The following is a 19,424-nucleotide window of genomic DNA, read 5'->3' as shown; positions in this document are numbered from 1 at the left end:
AGATTATATTCATCTCTGTAGTTAACTATAAGATGCGCGGCTGATTCTTTACTAGTTGTCTGCCATGGAAAGATGACTGCTAGGGTAGGCTAGGGTTACACTAAATGTCTCTAGTATCTTCCTGAAGCCAGTTAAGATGAGAAAATGGCAGTGCTGCCATATGCCAGAACTTTGCACTGGATAATTTAGCTTTATCCAGCTGCATCTTTTAGCAAGAAAATTGCTTAGGAGAAAACTTGGTAGAGAGCTGGTAATCATCTGAGATGAAACATTCACTGTGCTTGCAATATTTGAAAATTAGGATTCATAGTGATTAGGATTTAATCTGTCACTTCATATAAAAGATTGACCTTCATCCATGTGCAAGCTGGGAGACTGTATTACTCAGAAGTTGTTACAGAAAGATGCTAGGAAAGTTCCACACAAGAAGTCTGCTGAAAAGCTGAACTGTGGGAAGGGAGGTATAGAATGAAGCTAAAGTCTCTGAGCAGCTTTTATTCACTTTCTAATATCTAGAAAATATCTATCCATACATGCATGCAACTTTGTTTTAAGTAAATTAAGCTCTGAAAAATAGATAAATTAGGCTTTGTGTTCAGTAGGGGAAAAAATGCACAAATGAATTTAAGTTCTGCTACCAGTGTTAATGGAAAATATTAGGATTTTTAATAGTTTCTTATTTGTTTTTAAAATCATATTGAATTCATGTCAAGCTTTAGGAGATGACTAAGGTGATACCCTGTACTATAACTTAGGAAATAGATATTTTTCCTTACAACTTGGTAATATTCATGCTTGTTGTGTAAGCAAGGTTGTTCTCTAAGTCTTTCTGGGAAAACTGTCACTTAAAGGTTGTTGAAGTATAATATCACTGACAAAGAAAAGAAAGCATTTGTTGACCAACAGGATATTTAAGATTTTTTTTAAATCTTTATGGCAAATTTCAGATTTAAAAGGCTACTCTGCATGGCTTGTTAGAATGCGTCTTAGAAAGATACAGAAAGTAGTAAACGATGGTTAGTAAAATTAGTATTGCATTCAAAGTTTTTATAAGGCTATACCATAGTTATTAATTTTCTTGAAGTAGTCATGGTAGAGTAAGGGCTGACTTGCTACATAAGCTCTTGCTCATAGAAAGAACTTGTTTATTTGTTCTTTGTTGTGGCTTTTTGCTGTTCAGCCTTCATCAGGTTTAACTCTTTTGCAGAAGTTATAGTAGTGGAAAATAATGTCTAGCTGTGTAGTAGCATCTCAAATGCCGGATTGTTTTGTATATTCTTACTATGACTTTATGTAGTTTGATAATACGTGAGGATCAAAGCAAGACTGGCACTGCATGCCAGCAGTATGTGTTTACATTCAATTACTTTTTTATAGAACATGGCAAAGAGAACACTTGATCATGTGCAGTAGCACGCTGTGAAAGCACATATCTGATACATTTATTTCTGTACTTGGATTCATTTCTAGTAACTTGCTGTGTCTGGTTTTTACAGAACGGACAGCAAATTGTGGATGAGCCAATGGGAGAAGATGATATCAACCCACAAACTGTGAGTAAAAGGTGGTTGTTAGTAAGATACATAGCACAGTGTTGTAGCACACTGGTATTAATTTACAGGCCTTTTGCCACTAATATTTGTTGTTTAGGTTTACTAGATGTGAGGTGCAATTTAGGATTCTGTTAGTTTTGAGGGAGATTCTTTCTCACTCTCTTGCCTGGTTCAATATCCTACTGTTTGTTCTGATGAATTTTTTATGCTTTCCCTAGTATTTTTGTATGACATAAGCTCTCCGTAATATTTTTATTACAATATTTTGTAATATTATTTCTGATGGAAAGCACAAAGCTGAATGTGGTGGAACTTGTAATGGAGTTGGTGAGTGAGATTATTTCATAGTAAGATGTGGCTAGTTAAAGCATTTCTGAATACAAAGGAAGGTTGAGCTCCTTTTAGCAAACCTTTTTTTACTGTCCACTTTTCCTAGTGACAGTGAGCAAAGCACTTCCACTGGCTTCTGGTAGTTTTATTACTGCATAGGTGAAAATATTTTACATCTATGAGTTCCAGAGTATGCTTTATTAATAGTTAAGGTTTCCGTTGTGGTCGTGTCACAACAAATGATTCTCTCGTGGTTAAATTCCACACAGATTCCATTGCAGATGCATGTGTACTTATTGTTTGAAATATGATTCTTGCAGCATGTCAGCGTACACCTTAGCTTTTCTGTTTCTGTTTTGATGTGCAAGATGTAACAGTAGCTATCACCTTTGTTTTTCCATACTGTTGTAAGATTTCTTGGCAGTATCTGTCTGTGCCCTTTAATTGTTAGCATTAGTCATTTCATATTTTCCTTATTGATCTATGTAAAACTAGATTATTTGCATAATAAATCTTCATTATCCTGGAAGGTTCTTTCTATTCCCTTTCTCTATAGAACTAAAAATGCTAAGGTAGAGGTTTAAGTCCTCTTCCTGGGCTTCTGGTTGAAAAGTTTAGATATGTCACTTCAGAGTGCATTCAAGAATAGCAAAGCTAGTCCATGGAGGCCCAGGGGTTTCTTAAGTCCTGTTGATGTGCACTCCAGCTTTCTCTTGTGATGATAATTTAGCTAAATCAGAGTGGAAGAGACCTTCTGTTCATTGGTTCAGACCTGAAGCAGCCGAGGACTTCAGAAGTGTTTGCATGGGGATAACTCAAGGTGATAGCTCTAAGTATCAACTTTAATGGTGACCTCAGACCTGTCCCAAGCCTGAGATAAGATGCTAAATGCTGAAACATGCTTTGTGAAATTTTCATAGTGATGCAGTAGCCAAAAGGAGAGGCTGAACTACTAATATAGATCTGTGTTTGCTGTAAATCAGACCTGGACAGTGAGCATTGGAGACCTCTCAACTAATGCACTGTGAAGCACACATAGGAGTACAGTGGTCATTTTGACCTTGACCTAGCAAATAAACACAAAAAAATGAGTATCCCTTTTTTCTTTCTTCACGTAACATTTCCACTCTAAAAGCTTATACTTCATATTCCTTCTGCTTTCAGCTTTCAGTAGTCTTTCAGGGGTAAGTCAAAGGTGAGGAAGGACTCTGAAACTGTAGTTTCCATTGCTGCTGTTATTGAGAGGCATTAATCAAGGGAATTCTTAACCTAGGCTTCTTGAAAATAGTGGTTGCTGCTAAAGAGAAGATCACAGGAAAGTCCATCGATAATTTCTTCAAGTTCCTTATCTTCATGTCAAACTTGCAGTTTACAAATTTCATAATGTGAAGATACCAGGGAGTTCAGGATTCTTACTGCTATGCCAGTGACTTTTTCTCAGATGTGGAGGCAGCTTCAGTGTTTACCTGTAGTTTTGCGTCAGAATGCTAGTTGACTGGTAAGACTAGTGATAAATGGCCTTACCAATAAAATAGAATTTTTGGAATTCCATATTTGGTTGGAATTCCAGATTCTATGCTGGTATTGCATATTGTGCAAACTTCAGCTTGTGATTAGATGGTCAAAGCTGTTTACATATATGTAACATGGATATAACTGAAACACAATTGCAGTTTCTGCTGAAGTTGGGGACAGAGCCAGTTTAGAAAAACATTGAATCAACCAGGTTGGAAAATACCTTTAAGATTATCAAGTCCACCTGTTCCCCCAGGACTGGCAAGACCACCAGTAAACCATGTCAATAAAGGCCTAATCTACACAGTTTTTAAACACAGGGACAGTTATTTCACCACTTCCCTGGGCAGCTTGTTCCAATACTTGATCACCCTCTATGTGAAGATTTTCCTAATATCCAGTCTAAACCTCCCCTGGCACAGCTTGAGGCCATTACCTCTTGTCCTGTCACTTGGAAGAAGCAATCAATGACCTCCTTGGCGGAGTTACCTTTTCTGTGCTTGTCTTCAAAAATACCAATAACAGATGTAGCACTTGAGCTGATAGGAAAATTAGGAGATGAAAAGCCTGCACTACATAACTACTTTTGGTTCCTCCTGGTGCTCTGGTACCTTAACACAGTATGAATAAACAAAGCAAGTGCTGACAAATGACTCTAAAGTAGTGCAGTGTTAAAGAGTAAGAAAAGAAAAATACTTGTGTGGAGCTGTGGCCCGTGGATGTTCATGCTGGAGTACTCTGCTCCTGAAGAACTGAATTCTGTGGAAGGGCCTATGCTGGAGCAGTTCTTGAAGAACTGTAGCTTGCGAGGCAGACCCACGCTGGAGCAGGGGAAGCTGTGAGGAAGAAACAGCAGTGTTACAAACTGACTTCACTGCCCATTCCCCAGCCTATCTGTAATGCTGGGGTGGGAGGAGGTAGAAGAATAGCATATGAAGGAGAAGGGGAGGGTGGAGAGAAAGTTTGGTTTAGTTTGTTGTTGTTTCTCACTATCATATTCTATTTTTAATTGACAATAAATTAAATGAATTTTTCCCCAAGTTAAGACTGTTTTGCCCGTGACAATAACTGGTGAGTGATTTCCCTGTTACGAGCTTTTCTTCACCTTATTTTCTTCTACTTGGTTAAGATTGTTTTAGCTTTTTAATGCCTTAGACCAGTATTTTGGGAACGGAACTTACTTTGCATTTATTTCTAGGTTGTACTGAGTAAAAGGTTGCTAATAGTGATAAATTTTTTTTTAAACAAAGTTACTATAGCTCCTCAGTCAGTTACACCTGAAAGCTTGCCTTTGATGTCTGTTGCCTAATAAAATACTACTTCATAGAATCATAGAATAGTTAAGTTTGGAAAGGACCTTAATATCATCTAGTTCCAACCCCCCCCCAACCTCCCCCCCCGCTATGGGTAGGGGTGCCTCACACTAAACCATGTCACCTGAGGCTCTGTCCAACCTGGCCTGGAACACTTCCAGGGATAGAGCATTCACAACTTCCTTGGGCAACCCATTCCAATGCCTCACCACCCTTACAATAAAGAACTTCCTCCTTATCTGCATGAACTTCATCTGGGATGTGATATTCTTTCAGTGTTTTATATCTATCTTGGTGCAAGATAAAGACGAATTTTAAATTACCACTGAAACTCACTTAAGTTCTTCTGTTTGACTTTGAACTTAAGGGGAATTAGAGCACTACGTGGTCACTGATTTAGGAAATTTCTCAGCTGTAACTGAGGACAGCAGAGTGAACAGGCCTAGCATGTGGTATCACATTGGGTAAGAAGACAAAATATTTTGGTAGGCGTGTAAGGTATGCAAGTGTAGGGTAGAGAGTTGCCATTGTTCTGTGGAGGTAGAAAAAGGTGAAAACTTTAAATACTACATCCTTCTGTAGTATTGTATATGTGGATAATGCAAATCAGTTAAGAAATTTGAAATAAATATTGAAGCTTGACATAGTCCTGTCTACATAGGAACTCACTATAGTAGTCTGTGTATCAAAAGATATATTTCATTTTATTACATCCCTGTTCTTTTGGTCAAAAATAAAGTTAATTGACAGGAGAGTCTGAGTTGTATACCTTTGGTTCAAATTCAGTAGTTTTTATTAAGTAAAGCAGGAGCTATTATGGTACATACCCCTTTCTGATGTGTCCAAGATCCTGTATGCTTCAAAGTTTTGCTCCTCTTAAAAAAAGGTAGCATTCAGTATTCTAGTTTTATTGCTATCTGACTTTATGTTTTTTTATGACTTCATGTATCTCGTAAATGATCTGAGTATAGCATGAAATAAATGTAATAACAAGTAAACAACTGGCTGAAGGTAGACGTAATGTGAAAGTTTAAGTGAACATTACTGAAAGAGGGGAAGCTATTTAAAGCCTTTGCTACCTTTCTCAGTCTTGTGCTGTCTGCCATTGCTTTCTATATCTCTATGTCCATAGAAATTGAGTAAATCAACTGAGAAAATTGTTTTAAGCTCTCACAATCATGGTGCATGCTTTACTACTACATAAAGTTAACCGGAAACTACAGCTAGTCCAGAAATAACTTCCCATTTTGTATGTATGTGAAGAGCACAGTGTGTGCTGTGTTCTTGTTACACTCTGTTATCTGGATTCAGTTTAGCTGTTAAGACGCTTACTACATCAGGTGTATTACCATTGCACTTTACTAGCTTAAGCATAAGTATTAAACAAAAGTATTAGGTTCCAGGAGTTTGTGAAAAGTTGTTTTCAGTAATACTTTGTCAGTTGCAGAAAAAACTTGGGCATATTTATTTTTGGTAACCTGCAAGACTGAAGATTACTTTTTTTAGTACAGGCAGGAGTGTTTCAAGCTCAAACAACTGTGATGTAAAAGTAAACCCTCTCTCCAGTGGAGGTAGTTGCATGATATTGTTGCACTTCTTGTGTGCTTTGGTAAAACTTTAAACAAAACCCTACTTTTAAATAAGCAGAATTAAAGCATACGTAGAATTAAATAGAACTAAAGCAAAAAGCAGTATATTAAAATATGATCTGGATGATGAAAAACTGTCATTCTCTTACTAAAATTATGTAAGATCACCCAAGATTGTAGTCAGAGGCTAGTCAAAAGGTGTAGTGTAAGAAATGCTTGCAAAGAAAAGTTAGTAGTTAAAAATATATTATTGCATTTATTTTTCTCTAGTAGAATTCAAATAAAGCAACTGTTTGCAGTCAGGAGAGATGAAAATTATGATCTTTGTCCCGCCAATCAGTGTTTTAATAGAAGAGCTTATAAGAAAAGTGTGATCTTGGAGAAGTCTTTAAGATACATTAAAAACCAATTTGAAGCATGTGGGCAATATAGTCTCTTTGTGGAAGCACTGAACTTGATCAGTCAGTAGTAATAATGTTGAGAGTCTATATTATATTATGCATGTATACTGTACAATTTATCATGAATCCCTAAAACATTGGTCAGCCTGGAGATTGGGCACAGAGGTGTCAAGATAAGGGCAGGGAGAGCATCCTCCCATTACTCAGGCAATAATACTAAACTCAGAATAATCTGGGGTAATCTCGTTTGTTTTGTCACCATCCATGAAAATAACAGGTAAGAATGTTAAAATGAAGTAATTCAGAAAAAGAGATATTAAACTGACAAATACTTAAAATTTGAGAGACTCATTTTCAGTTTCATCTCAATTTTAGTATTATATCATTGTACTGGTGTGAACTCTTAGTTTCAAAAACTTTGTTTGCGTTTTGGCAGGTTGAAGCACTGTTTCAGGACTGCTCCAAACTCTTGTTGGATATTGCTGTTGGGGTGCTCAGTAATAGTTTCCAGTTACAGGAATAATCATGCATATTAACATGACAATCAACATTCCTGATGATTCTTTTGATATGTCTTCCTTTTGCTGGTATAGCCTTTATATACATTTGTATACATTTCAATTCTCTGTTTGCATATTTCTGTCAGTTTTTGGATTTAAATTCTTAGCTCCTGTGGTAGAGCATAGCTAGAATTTCTTTAATATTACAGAAATGTTTGGGTTCACAAATATCCATAGACTGGGATTTCACATTTTTTACAGACTGATCCTTAATTTTACCTGAGACAGCTGTATGTATAGCTTATCAGAAGTAAAATGGTGACGATTTAATGTCATGATGTATGCAGCCAACTTATTCTTTCGCATGACTTACACATTCTTGAATGTGTAATTAGTGTCTGTTTATATGCAAATCAGACTGAGAAGGATTTCTTTAAAGCCATAGCAATGCAATTGTTTGAAACCAAAATACTACGTAATTGGGTATACCACTATGTTCCTTGCTGTATAGTAAGTTGTAGTTTCTGTTAAAGCTAGGTGATAACCTGGCCATATGATGAGTCGGTGTCCACTGTGTAGTGGAGTGAAGGAAACAATACAAATACTAAACTCAGATTTGAAGGTCCATAATTCTTACATTCTTTTTAATGTATCCTATTAAATATACTTAAATATACATATGCATGTATTTCATTGTATTTTACATTCCAATAACTTGATTCTTGAACAAGTAAATTTCTCATTTACATCTGTAGAACTTGAATCTGCTTATTCCCTTCTCAGTGCCTGGATTTTCTGTTATTAAAGGCAGTATACCTTTTTCCCCCTCTAATATAATGAAATTGAAAGTTCATTGTCTTCCAAAGGACTGTGCTGTGCTGCGCTGTGGGTGAATTTTGCTAGAAACAGTGAAGTGCATGCATCTTACTGTGTAAGAACAGACTTAGTGGTCTTCTCATAAGAAGTTACAGAGTCATTGTGACCAGTGCAAAGTTTTTAGTCTGATAAATTATCTGTTAGATACCAAACCCATATAAAGAAGGCAACCTCTGGAATATTTTTTATTTTTTTTCCCCCAGGATGTGATCAGGTGTTTAGGAAGGGTTATAGCAAAACTCCTTTTACTGATGTCTTCTAATGGATTTTGAGTGGCTTATTTTGTACTTAGTGTTTTAGGTGCAGTGTTCCTCCTGGATCTTGGTCAGAAAATTGAGTAATTTGAGAGTATAAGCAACATTTGAAGTCAAGCTGCTTTCTTGTTACATGAAAACAGATGGGAGCCCTGAAAAGCCTGTAAACTAACAGATGGAAGCTGCCACACCCCCTCATTAATAGAGTATTGCTGCTTTGGCTATACAAACATTTATTATGAAGAGAAGTTTATTATGCAGCTTCTGAAAACTCAAAAAAGTAGCCCTCTTCCTCAGCTGTTGAACTTCATCAAATGAGTGCTTTTCAGTCCTTCTGTGTACTCCATTTTTGTGTTTTCCAGATAATTGAAGGCAATCTGTACTATAGAGCCTTGCTTGCCTAGCAGCCAACAGGCTTAATTTGCATTATTACACTTCTTGGCCTGAGGGTATTGGAAAATTATGGAATCAGATGAAATGCTTCAACTTTTTTTAAGCATGTGTAAAAGTGTGCAACCCACTGTGGCGTGCACAGTTTATTCAATAAAACCTATGGATTCCCACATATCCTGTACTGCCTTGAGAGTTCCTCCAGCATCTTTCAGTTCTCACGGTGGAGGCTGTAAGCTCCATTCTCTTCGAATGTCTGCACAGCAAATCTGATGACACTTTCTCTTCATTTTTGTAACTTCAGAGCATTGATATATGTATTTTTTGTACTAGAGGGGAAGTGGATTGTGCAAGTGGAGTTCTGCAACTAAGAACTGTCACTGGCAGGCATATCAAATTCCTTTTGTTACAGAGACAGTTGTGGTGTGTGATAAACATGTACAATACAAATCCTTTTCAAAGACTTCAAGGTAAGGGGAACAATTTGCTGGAGCAATTTGTTCTTGTTATCACAGATTTCCCTGTTGGGGACTGCTGCCCTCTAACCTGTCTCTTCCTCATACGAAGGAATATTTAAAAGGGCAAGCTCTCTTCTCAGAGATTCTCAAAATGAATTATGTAGCATATATCTTAATGTTTCTGATTGGCTGGTAGTGCTCTTTGGGAACCATGCCACCTCTATTCTCCCAGAACATAAGAAATTTCTTCCACCTGCTGCGGACCCATGCTAGTCATAGGAGAACTATTGTTGTGCAATAACCCCACTGACCCCTGAGCACTGTGCTTTGTATTTTGCTAGGAGGTCACATAAAAGGTTTTGGAGAGCAGTAGTCAGTAACTGTATGAATGTTGCAGTTGAAATGTTTTATTCCTGTCACCCTTACCAGATAGAGCGTATCTGCAGCAGAATACGCTCATATAACCTTACAGCCACAGGGGAAGAAAACGGTTATTTACCCACAGCATCTTTTCACCTTTAAACAACATTGTAGTTAGTGTAGGTCTTACCACTTAGCCTCTACTTCTGCTTTTAGCTGTCCTTGCTACCATAGAGTTTAATTTAGTGACTCGGAGATTGCTGCTCACTCTGTTTTTAGTGCACTCATATATGCTGTTGACAAAGTAAGCAAGAGAGCTTAAATGGTCTATCATTTATTTATTTAAATTTGGGTTAAGTCTTCAAAGTGTAAACAACTGTATTGCTGTTAAACTGCAATTCTTGAGATGTTTCAGGGGGATGTATCTGGAGGTTTATTTTTTCTCTGCATTTATAGAATCATAGAATCACAGAATAATTACGGTTGGAAAGGACCTTAAGATCATCTAGTTCCAACCCCCCTGCTGTGGGCAGGGACACCTCCCACAAAACCATGCCACCCAAGGCTCTGTCCAACCTAGCCTTGAACTCTGCCAGGGATAGAGCATTCACAACTTCCCTGGGCAACCCATTTCAGTGCCTCACCACCCTAACAAGAAATAATTTCTTCCTTATATCCAGTCTAAACTCCCCTGTTTAAGTTTGAACTGATTACCGTTGTCCTATCACTACAGTCCCTAGTGAAGAGTCCCTCTCCAGCATCCGTGTAGACCCCCTTCAGATACTGGAAGGCCGCTATGAGGTCTGCACGCAGCCTTCTCTTCTCCAGGCTGAACAGCCCCAGCTTCCTCAGCCTGTCTTCATATGGCAGGTGCTCCAGTCCCCTGATCATCCTCGTGGCCCTTCTCTGGACTTGTTCCAACAGTTCCATGTTCTTTTTATGTTGAGGACACCAGAACTGCACACAGTACTCCAGGTGAGGTCTCACAAGAGCAGAGTAGAGGGGCAGGATCACCTCCTTGGACCTGCTGGTCACACTCCTCTTGATGCAGCCCAGGATGCGGTTGGCTTTCTGGGCTGCAAGCGCACACTGAAGCCGGCTCGTTTTTATTTTCTCATCGACCAACACCCCCAAGTCCTTCTCCACAGGGCTGCTCTGAATCTCTTCTCTGCCCAGCCTGTAGCTGTGCCTGGGATTGCTCTGACACAGGTGTAGGACCTTGCACTTGGCATGGTTAAATTTCATGAGGTTGGCACCAGCCCACCTCACAAGTGTGTCAAGGTTCCTCTGGATGGCATTCCTTCCTTCCAGTGTATCAACCGAACCACACAGCTTGTTGTCATCGGCATACTGGCTGGGGGCGCCCTCAATCCCACTGTCCATGTCAGCGACAAAGATTTTGAACAAGACCGGTCCCAACACTGATCCCTGAGGGACACCACTCGTTACTGGTCTCCAGCTGGACACTGAGCCATTGACCACAACTCTTTGCATGCAGCCCTCCAGCCAGTTCTTTATCCACCGAGTGGTCCACCTATCAAATTGATGTCTCTCCAATTTAGAGACAAAGATATCATGTGGGACAGTGTCAAACGCTTTGCACAAGTCCAGGTAGATGGCTTCAACTGCTCTACCCTTGTCCATCAGTTCCATAGCCCCATCATAGAAGGCCACCAAATTGGTCAGGCAGGATTTCCCCTTAGTGAAGCCATGCTGGCTGTCACCAAGCACCTTGTTGTTTTTCGTTTGCCTTAGCATGCCTTCCAGGAGAATCTGCTCCAAGTTTTTGCCAGGCGCAGAGGTGAGACTGACTGGTCAGTAGTTTCCTGGGTCTTTGCTCACACTGGGAAGACATGTAATCCAGGTTTTAAAAGCAAAGTTAGAAACTGATACTGTATGCAGCCAGGATGTGGCAGAGATAGAAGCAACATGTTTTGTCACTTTAATAAATTACTGTCTTTGTCTTCTGAAGAGGAATTAAAATCTAAAAACACCCATAGTATTCCAGGTATGTGTTGGAACCCAATCAAGTGATGTAGTTTGGAGGGTTATCTCTTTTAGCTTCTTATGCAGGAAGAAGCACTGTATTTTCCTGCACTTTGGTACAGAGTCACTAAATGGAATCACCTGGATCTGTTTGTAGCTGAGTACTTCTATATACCTTAGACTAAATATTGTTACTTGCCTTTATTTATTCTTTGAAGAGAAACCTTTTTGCTCCATATTCTAATAGTGCATGCACTGTGTAATTCAGTGGTTTTAGTCAATATCAAAAAAGCTAGAGACACTGTTAATATTCAGAAAAATACCCTATGTACTAAATCTAAAGAGAGATCAAATAAACTTCATCTCTAGCTGTTTGAAGTAATGAGACTGAATTCTCATTCTTATAAACATTTGAAGTTGGTTTGTTTTCATTTTTAAACATTGAATGAAAGCTTATGTATATTTATTACTTTAAGACATTTTTTGCTCTGTACAAGCAATATAATATTGATGTCTAAGTCAGATATTGGAGCTGGATGATCCAATTCAAATAGTTTCTACAGTCTGTCTTGGCCTAAGCCCTCTAACATCTGTATAGCATTTTCTATGTGCTGTATTTCAAAGGGCTGTGAACAGGGTCAGTTGGTCCTCCAACAACATTAGTAAATAAAAATAGTTATTAAGCATACACATACTGCATTCTCTGCATTGAAGTCTAAAAAATTGTGATATTTTATTTTGTGAAATAAAAATTAATAAAAATACAGTTATCATGTTTAGGACTTAAAATAGTTGCTATTCTGCTTAAGTAGTGAGATGATGCATAGTAGCATGATTTCTGAAATAGATGTTCATGGTTTTTGTTCTTTTCTGGGAACCAAGAATAACTTACTCTCTGCAGCAGCACGTTGCTATCAGTCAAGCTGCTCTGAGTTTCCTGTGATGATCTGTACAGCATCAGCAACATGAATACCACTGCTGCCCAGTTTAAATTTACCACAGGCAGGGGGAAGAATCAATCTGTTTTCTTTCTTTTTTTTTTTTTTTTATTTCCCTTCTCTCTCCCCACCCCCCAACTGTGTCTGACTTGCCTGACAGGAAATTTTCTAATTGCCGGAACAGCTGGTCACAGCAAAAACGTCAGGATTGGTCTTCCCTCTTAGACTTATGATCGCTCAGTCAGAAAATCTAGACATCATGGTTTCTTAGTCATGTTTAAGTTTCTGGCTCTACGTGCTCGTTCTGTTCGGGTGAGCATAGTTTCTTATTTAAAAGAATAAGGGGGAAAAGGGGACATTTTATTTTAATTAAGCTTCTAATTTCAAGGCAGTTGTAGTCTTTTGCTGCTTTGGGATCAGTACTGTTTGAATACAAATCCTTTTGTATTTTCTTAAAAAAAGGCTTGTATTGTGCTCATGTTTTGTACTTGTTTTTGGGGTACCTGTTGATAATTTTGCCTGGTTGGGAAATGTTTGCCTGTATGTAAATACTTGTTAAACTTTGTTTTTTCCTCCAGAAGTATATGATCTTAGCTGTATGTTTTCTCACTGAGTCTATTGTCATTAAAAATGTTTACATTTTTTAAAGTAATACTTAGTGGTTATTTTAATAGTTACATTTTCATGTAGTGCTTTAAAGTGTGAAGTATGGTTATATGTGAAGTGACAGTTAAAATAACTCAAGCTTATTAATATTTTAAATATACTTCTGAAAATGGTGCTAGGAATTGCGACACCCTTGCTTGCTAATGTTATTGTTGTTTCAGCTTTTAAATAATAATTTAGTCATAGCAGACATTTAATTTGTATAATTTGTCTTGTTGTTGAGCATAAATTTAAACATAAAAGGGTTTTCTGAAGTTGAGAAAAAACTCTATTTGAGAAATGTGTTATCCTGAGCACTGTTTGTGAACTGTTCAGCAATACATGTAAACATGCAGCAATATGTGATAAAGCATTTGATTGTTAAAACTTAGGTCACTTTTCATGTTTCCCCTCTTGTAAGTCTGCAAGTACTTTTCAGTGAGGGGAATTGAAAAAAAAAAAACAAAACAAAAGGCACACCTAACCCCCCAAACCCCTTTCTGTTGTATTGTCTTAACATCTTAAGTAAAGCAGGTCAGGTAATTTATAAAGAAAAGGGGTAGTAATTTAACACCTACTAGCCTATGCACTGGTTTAAACTTTGCAATATATGTTAGAAAATGAAATTTAATTTGCTTGCCGTAACTGAAACACTGAAACAAGACATACATGTAAAACATAGAATGTAATGTTCATTGTATACAGTGTTTTTTTAATGTAAACCTTGTTAAATAAACATTTATCAGCTCATAGTCCTGAATTAGAGTTCTTTTCCACAGGCAATATGAAAGGAATATCTTAGAATTTTCTGATTTTAAAAAAAAAAAAAAAGATATATTGTTTTATCTACCTGTGGCAGCTTGATTATGTTAACATTCCGTTGATTTTAAAATGCTACACAGTGCAGACTGAACTAAGGGATTTCACCCATATAAAGGTTAGAGTATATTTAGGCTATTATCTCAGTCAAACAGGAATCATGTCTTCCATAGATAAGTGCTGATTATGTTCATGGATTCTTTAAAAAATGTGATTTTTTTTATTATTTTTTTTTTAAACTGCAATGGTCTGAGATGTTAGTGCTTACAAGGTAGGAACAAAACTTACATTGAAGTTACTGGGAAATGAAGGTTCCATCAAATGAGTATTTTTTTTCCAAGGCTGACATGCAGTTTAGTTCATAAGATAATTCTCTTGTGTTTGATCAAGAGAGAGCTGCGATACAAATCTGCTTTTGGTGACCAACACTGAGGTTTTACATGGTAACAGAAATTCCTCAGCTTTACCTGCTAAACAGCCTACTGCTCACAGTTCTTTATAGAGTCCTACTTATGGCTGGGCCTTTGTGTTTTCATTCTGAGGAGGGAAAGCATCTTCAGAATTATCCTCCCAGTTTGGCCAGCTATGTTTATCCAAAAGGCCTCATCCATCGTTTGAGTTGTTGCTCTGGGACAGGACTTGCTCTTCAAACTACTCTCTTGCTTCATCCGTAACACCAAATGAATGGGAGGAGTTTGGCAGTGGTAACCAGGTCTGCAGTTTTCGTTATGTGAGTTGGCTACCTGGAATAAATGTGGACATCCTTCTAGTTGTAGTAGAAAGCCAGGAATGGGAAAGTGTAGAAAGTCTAGAAACTAAGGAACAAATACATAAATACAGTGATTTTTCTTTATTATCTCCACACATTAGTTTTCTCTTAGAGACTTAACAATTTAAGAATAAAAAAGAAAACCTGAAACTAAACATTTGAAAATGGTTTGCTTTTAGGAAATCTTGTATTCTGTCAGGTGAAACAATAGATTCTGTCAACAAGTAATTTGATGTCAGTTGAAAGTGCTTCTTTTAAAAAGATGGAAAAACTTACAAACACATAAATTATGGAAGTCTGTATTTCTGACTTCAAATGTCCACGTTAATTACAGCTTACTTCTGCTGTAGTCTTGTTTTTCTTTGGTACTAGTATAAAAGAGACAACATAAACAGAATATCCTTAAGTCAGCTTGACTTAATTTTATGCATGGCAGTGCTTGTATTAGAATAATTGCTACTTCAAAAGCAGCGTTTTTAATCAGCTTTATAGAACAATTGTTTGTGTATGAACATTTAAGTAATCATTAGTTCTATTAAGTGACTCAAATTGAATATTACTCAAAGATATGGGGAATGTTGTGGGGCTTTTTCATTCCGTGGTTTAGCTCACTAACATTGCTTACTGAAGTAATTGGGGGTTGTGAAATATTTGTTGGACATAAAATTGTTTATTTTTAAAGGCAGCTTTGAATTTAAAGGTAGGAGTATAATGAGTATAGAACATAAGAATACATGTAGAATGTCCAAGACTTTAAAAAATACCTACACTGGTGCACTGTTCACGTTTTTAATTCCCATTTTTACCTTAATAAAGATTTCCATAAGCCCTAATGCAGAAGGTAAAAGTAATCAGTTTTCATTTTGCTAGCTCTTTTTTTACTTTAAAAAGCATAGCTCATAGGGTTTTTATTTCTTCAGGTAACACTGAAAATTCATCCTATACTCATAACAAGCTGGGAAAGTAAAAATGTATCTAAGAGACTTCCTGACTCAAGGGAGGGGAGGAAAAGGAAATTATGTATATGAGTTGGGGAACTGTGCCAACATTGAGTCATCCTTTTAAAATCACTTCATATCCAGTAAGTTTACTGTCTTTACAGGACATAACTGCTTTATGTAACTTCAGCACCAACGTTTAATATCATAGTCAGTTTTTCAAAAATGGTTTCTGTTTGATTACAGGAATCAACGTTATTCTGCCTGTGACTGAAAAATATTTTGCCTAATACTTGCAAATATTTTGCAGTGTCTAGCAGAGCCCTGATCAGTACAATGAAGGCTAACAAAGTAGTAAAAGGAAACCTGCAGCTGTGGCTGGAGCAGTGTTAAGTAACTTGCCTGGGAATCCATTTTTCTAGTTTCAGCCTTATCTTGTACGTGTGTCTCAAGAGCAAACATTTGTCTAGAGGAAGCAAAATGTTCCTGAAAGATATTGAGAGGGGTGAAAACAAAGCTGCTACTTCCGTAATGAAAATGGAAAAATCTAGGTAGCTATGTACCTAATATTAACAAATGAAAACTGATAAAAACAGTATTCTTACTGCTGCTCAACTTTCATGTGGAAAATAAGATTGCAATTGATCTTTACTAATTGGATTTATTTTTTTTTTTGAAAGTTGTGTGGTCAGTAGCATAAACTGATACCACAGTGAGTTTGTCAGAAAAATTAAAATTGATTAATTGAAGTTGAACAGTATTACAGGGAAGTACTCTACAAACTGTCCTGTACACTGATAAAAATGACTATTACCTGTATTAGAGGAAAAGGTTTGCACTTTAATACTGTTGGGATATCTGTATATTTATTTCAGTAACTCAGTACTAAAATTTATTTTAGGGCTGTCATCTTATCTTGAAAAATGGCTAATGTGTAAGGGGGTATTCACCAGCACTGGCAAGATAGATCTGACTTAGTTGTTGTGATTAAAACTAGCAGAAAGATCTATTTTTTATCCCTCTCTCTCTTTCTGGTTCCTGACTGTATAGAAGTTGAAAATCCAGAATTGTGAACTTACTTAGTGGTGATTGTGGCTGTTTCTCATATTTAAATTATCACTATACAAAATAAATATAAAACAGATTTTAATCCTGGTTAAAAATCTTTAAACAGAAAATTGTCATGAAACAGTTCCTGGAAGAGTTTCTAGTGGGATCCAACCAACATTTTTTTATGTATTAATTGTGTCCTTCCACAAGGAGTGTTAAAAATACCAATATGGGCACAGTTAAATGCCGAACTGTATATTAGGAACAAAGTATCTTGGACAATATGGGGAAGTGACTTTACTTGGGTAGGGCAGCAACTCTGAAAGGACTAGCAGTATGACTGAACGCTCACAGTCAGTGCCTTGGCAACTGCAGTCACTGCAGGTCGAGGGAGGAAGATTGTGGATAGTAGTATGGGGCTATTGCTCTATCAGTCCATTAATGCTTTGTCTAGCAGGGACTTGGACTTCCAAAATAACATTAAAAATCAAGTATTAAAAATAAAAAAACTATTCTGAGAAGACCTTACAAGAATAGGAGCTTGAAGGTCACTTTACACCAAAAAACCTGAACAAACTCTTACTTATTGTAACGGACAAATTAACTCATAATTTATGTCTGTAAGTAACTATATGTAGAAGATGCTTCTGATTGTACCTTCTTAACTCTGTAAAGAGCAGAACAAAATTAATGGATGAAAGTGAAACCTGGGTAATGTTGGAACCAGGAATATCAGTAATAAAATTAATTCCTTCAGTAGTTACTTAACCTGGCTAAGATATTAGATTTTAATTATCCATGAGATTAAAATTTGTTAATCTGTTTGTCTAACATTTACCTTAAGTCAAAGTCTTAAATCATAGAATCATAGAATAGTAAGGGTTGAAAAGGGCCTTAAGATCCAGGGGGGTTCTAACCACCCTGCCATGGACAGGGACACGTCCCATTAAAATCAGTTTATGGTCAGCATGTCAGCTGTGTTTGCTGTCCAGGAAGGACTTTTTGGAGCATAGGACCAGCCTAACGATTTGTTGGAAATCCCACGTTTCTCCACGAGTTTTGATGAATTCAATTTGTGTATAGACATGTCTGTCCTAGTCATCTGTGCCTCTTAATAGAAAAATGCGGTTTATTTAAAATCCCTACTGAGAGGCAACAAGTTGTTTCTCAAGTCCAAAAGCAAGCATACTATGGTATTTTCTTGTCCAGAAATCATGTTGCACAATTAAGAGGGTTTATTTAAAATGAATGTGGAGGATAGTGTTCTTGCTCCTTTTTTATGTCAGTTATTTCATCACTTCCATGAGATTTTCACCTACATTTAGGTACTACTTCATTTTGTGGCAAAGTGACCCATGCAAGTTGTTTTGCAGTCAGTTCTGTCCCTTTTATTAACAGAATACGGATGTTGTGTGTTATCTTTAATATCCCCTTCCTGATGCAAAGGTTTCAAGATAGGTTATAGTTATTTATCATGTATTTCACTTAAGAACTTCTGGGACTTTCTAAATCCATACATGAACTTTTTTAGAAAGAGAATTTTCTCATCTGTTTCTGAAATTGTTAAAGCTTCCTGGTGAAATGTGGTTATAATGGAGCCATTTATTCTGTCATCAAACAAGAACATCCATTTTCCACAACAGCAGGCATTAGTGTAATCAAAAATGTAATGCCAATCCTTTTGAAGTATTTTAGCATGTTAAAAATAGAATGTTCTTTCAGAAAGCCTTAATCTATAGGTACTAATAGCAGATACTGCACATACAAATTTGCTTTTGATATTATTGAAAATAAGCTGCCAGTTGTTATTCTGTGCATAGTTGAGCACAAATATTTATTTTTTTTTTTAAACCCACACTGTTGTTATCAAATAAAACCTTCCTGGCATGTTGTGCGTGCGTATCTCTGTTAGAGATCTTACCTTTGGATATCTTGGTTTTGGTTAACTTTGTGTTTCATCTGATTTTAGTTTAATTTCAGTGAGGCTGACAGCAGAGATGATGCAGTCAGTATTTCTTTTCAGGGTGGGTCTAGTTTACTTTCAGAGTCAACATGCTATTTGACCTGAATGCTTTGGATATCTGAAGTTATAAATGTTTTGTTGTGTTTTTTCTTACCTTTCCAATTCTAAGTCACTTCATGACTATGCCCGTTAAATGTCACTCATGTATAGGAACAATTTAAATATACATTCCATTATTACTATTGCTGTAAAACTTTATTTTTTAGATAACTGCTCTTTTCCCCTTTGGTATAATCTATACATACCGTAATTCTAACTTACACATACAGTATATTGAAGAGTGTGTACTCAGATCTTTGTCACTCATTGTGAAGCTGATGAACTAGTTGCTCTTTTGTTAACAGTTATCTAAAATATGTTATCATAAAGACTTAAGTGTTTAAAATATTTTTACTCATATTCACATTATTAGAGTACCCAGAAAAGGAGGAATCTGTCTTCCAGGGCTACCTTTCATAAGTAAACATTCCATACATGACTTAACCAACTTACTCTTTGATGTTCTGCTTAAGTCAATTCACATCTAATTCTTACACATCTTTGAAAGTAAGGTAACATTCTTCCCAAATTTCCCCTTTCTGTCCCAGTGTTTTGGAATTTCTTTGTCTAGCACTTCTCATTGTGATGTTCACGCTTTGCTTATGTGTTTATTCAAATACCTGAATTTGAGAATTTTAGATGTGGCAGGACCGCTGTGGTGTTTGGATGTGTTAATTT

The 19,424-nt window shown here is 36.8% G+C and overlaps 1 protein-coding gene across 3 annotated transcripts in view; it reads left to right on the top strand.

The window, feature by feature from the left end:
• Positions 1–19,424, top strand: part of RPS6KA3 (ribosomal protein S6 kinase A3) — a 76,208-nt gene that overhangs the window by 10,668 nt on the left and 46,116 nt on the right. For 2 of the 3 annotated variants that reach the window (XM_061453243.1, XM_061453245.1), the window contains exon 2: positions 1,497–1,553. In XM_061453243.1, coding sequence (XP_061309227.1) covers positions 1,524–1,553 — 30 coding nt within the window. In that variant the 5' untranslated portion in view covers positions 1,497–1,523. Of the gene's footprint in view, positions 1–1,496; positions 1,554–12,623; positions 12,776–19,424 lie in introns of those variants that run through there. The other variant, XM_061453242.1, reaches the window with a different exon arrangement.

The sequence above is a fragment of the Pezoporus flaviventris genome, unplaced genomic scaffold (assembly GCF_033815535.1).
Source record: "Pezoporus flaviventris isolate CSIRO_AGI_PZ_B2104156 unplaced genomic scaffold, CSIRO_AGI_Pfla_v1 ptg000015l, whole genome shotgun sequence".
Classification (NCBI taxonomy): Eukaryota; Metazoa; Chordata; class Aves; order Psittaciformes; family Psittacidae; genus Pezoporus; species Pezoporus flaviventris.
This window is presented reverse-complemented; position numbering and strand designations above follow the sequence as displayed.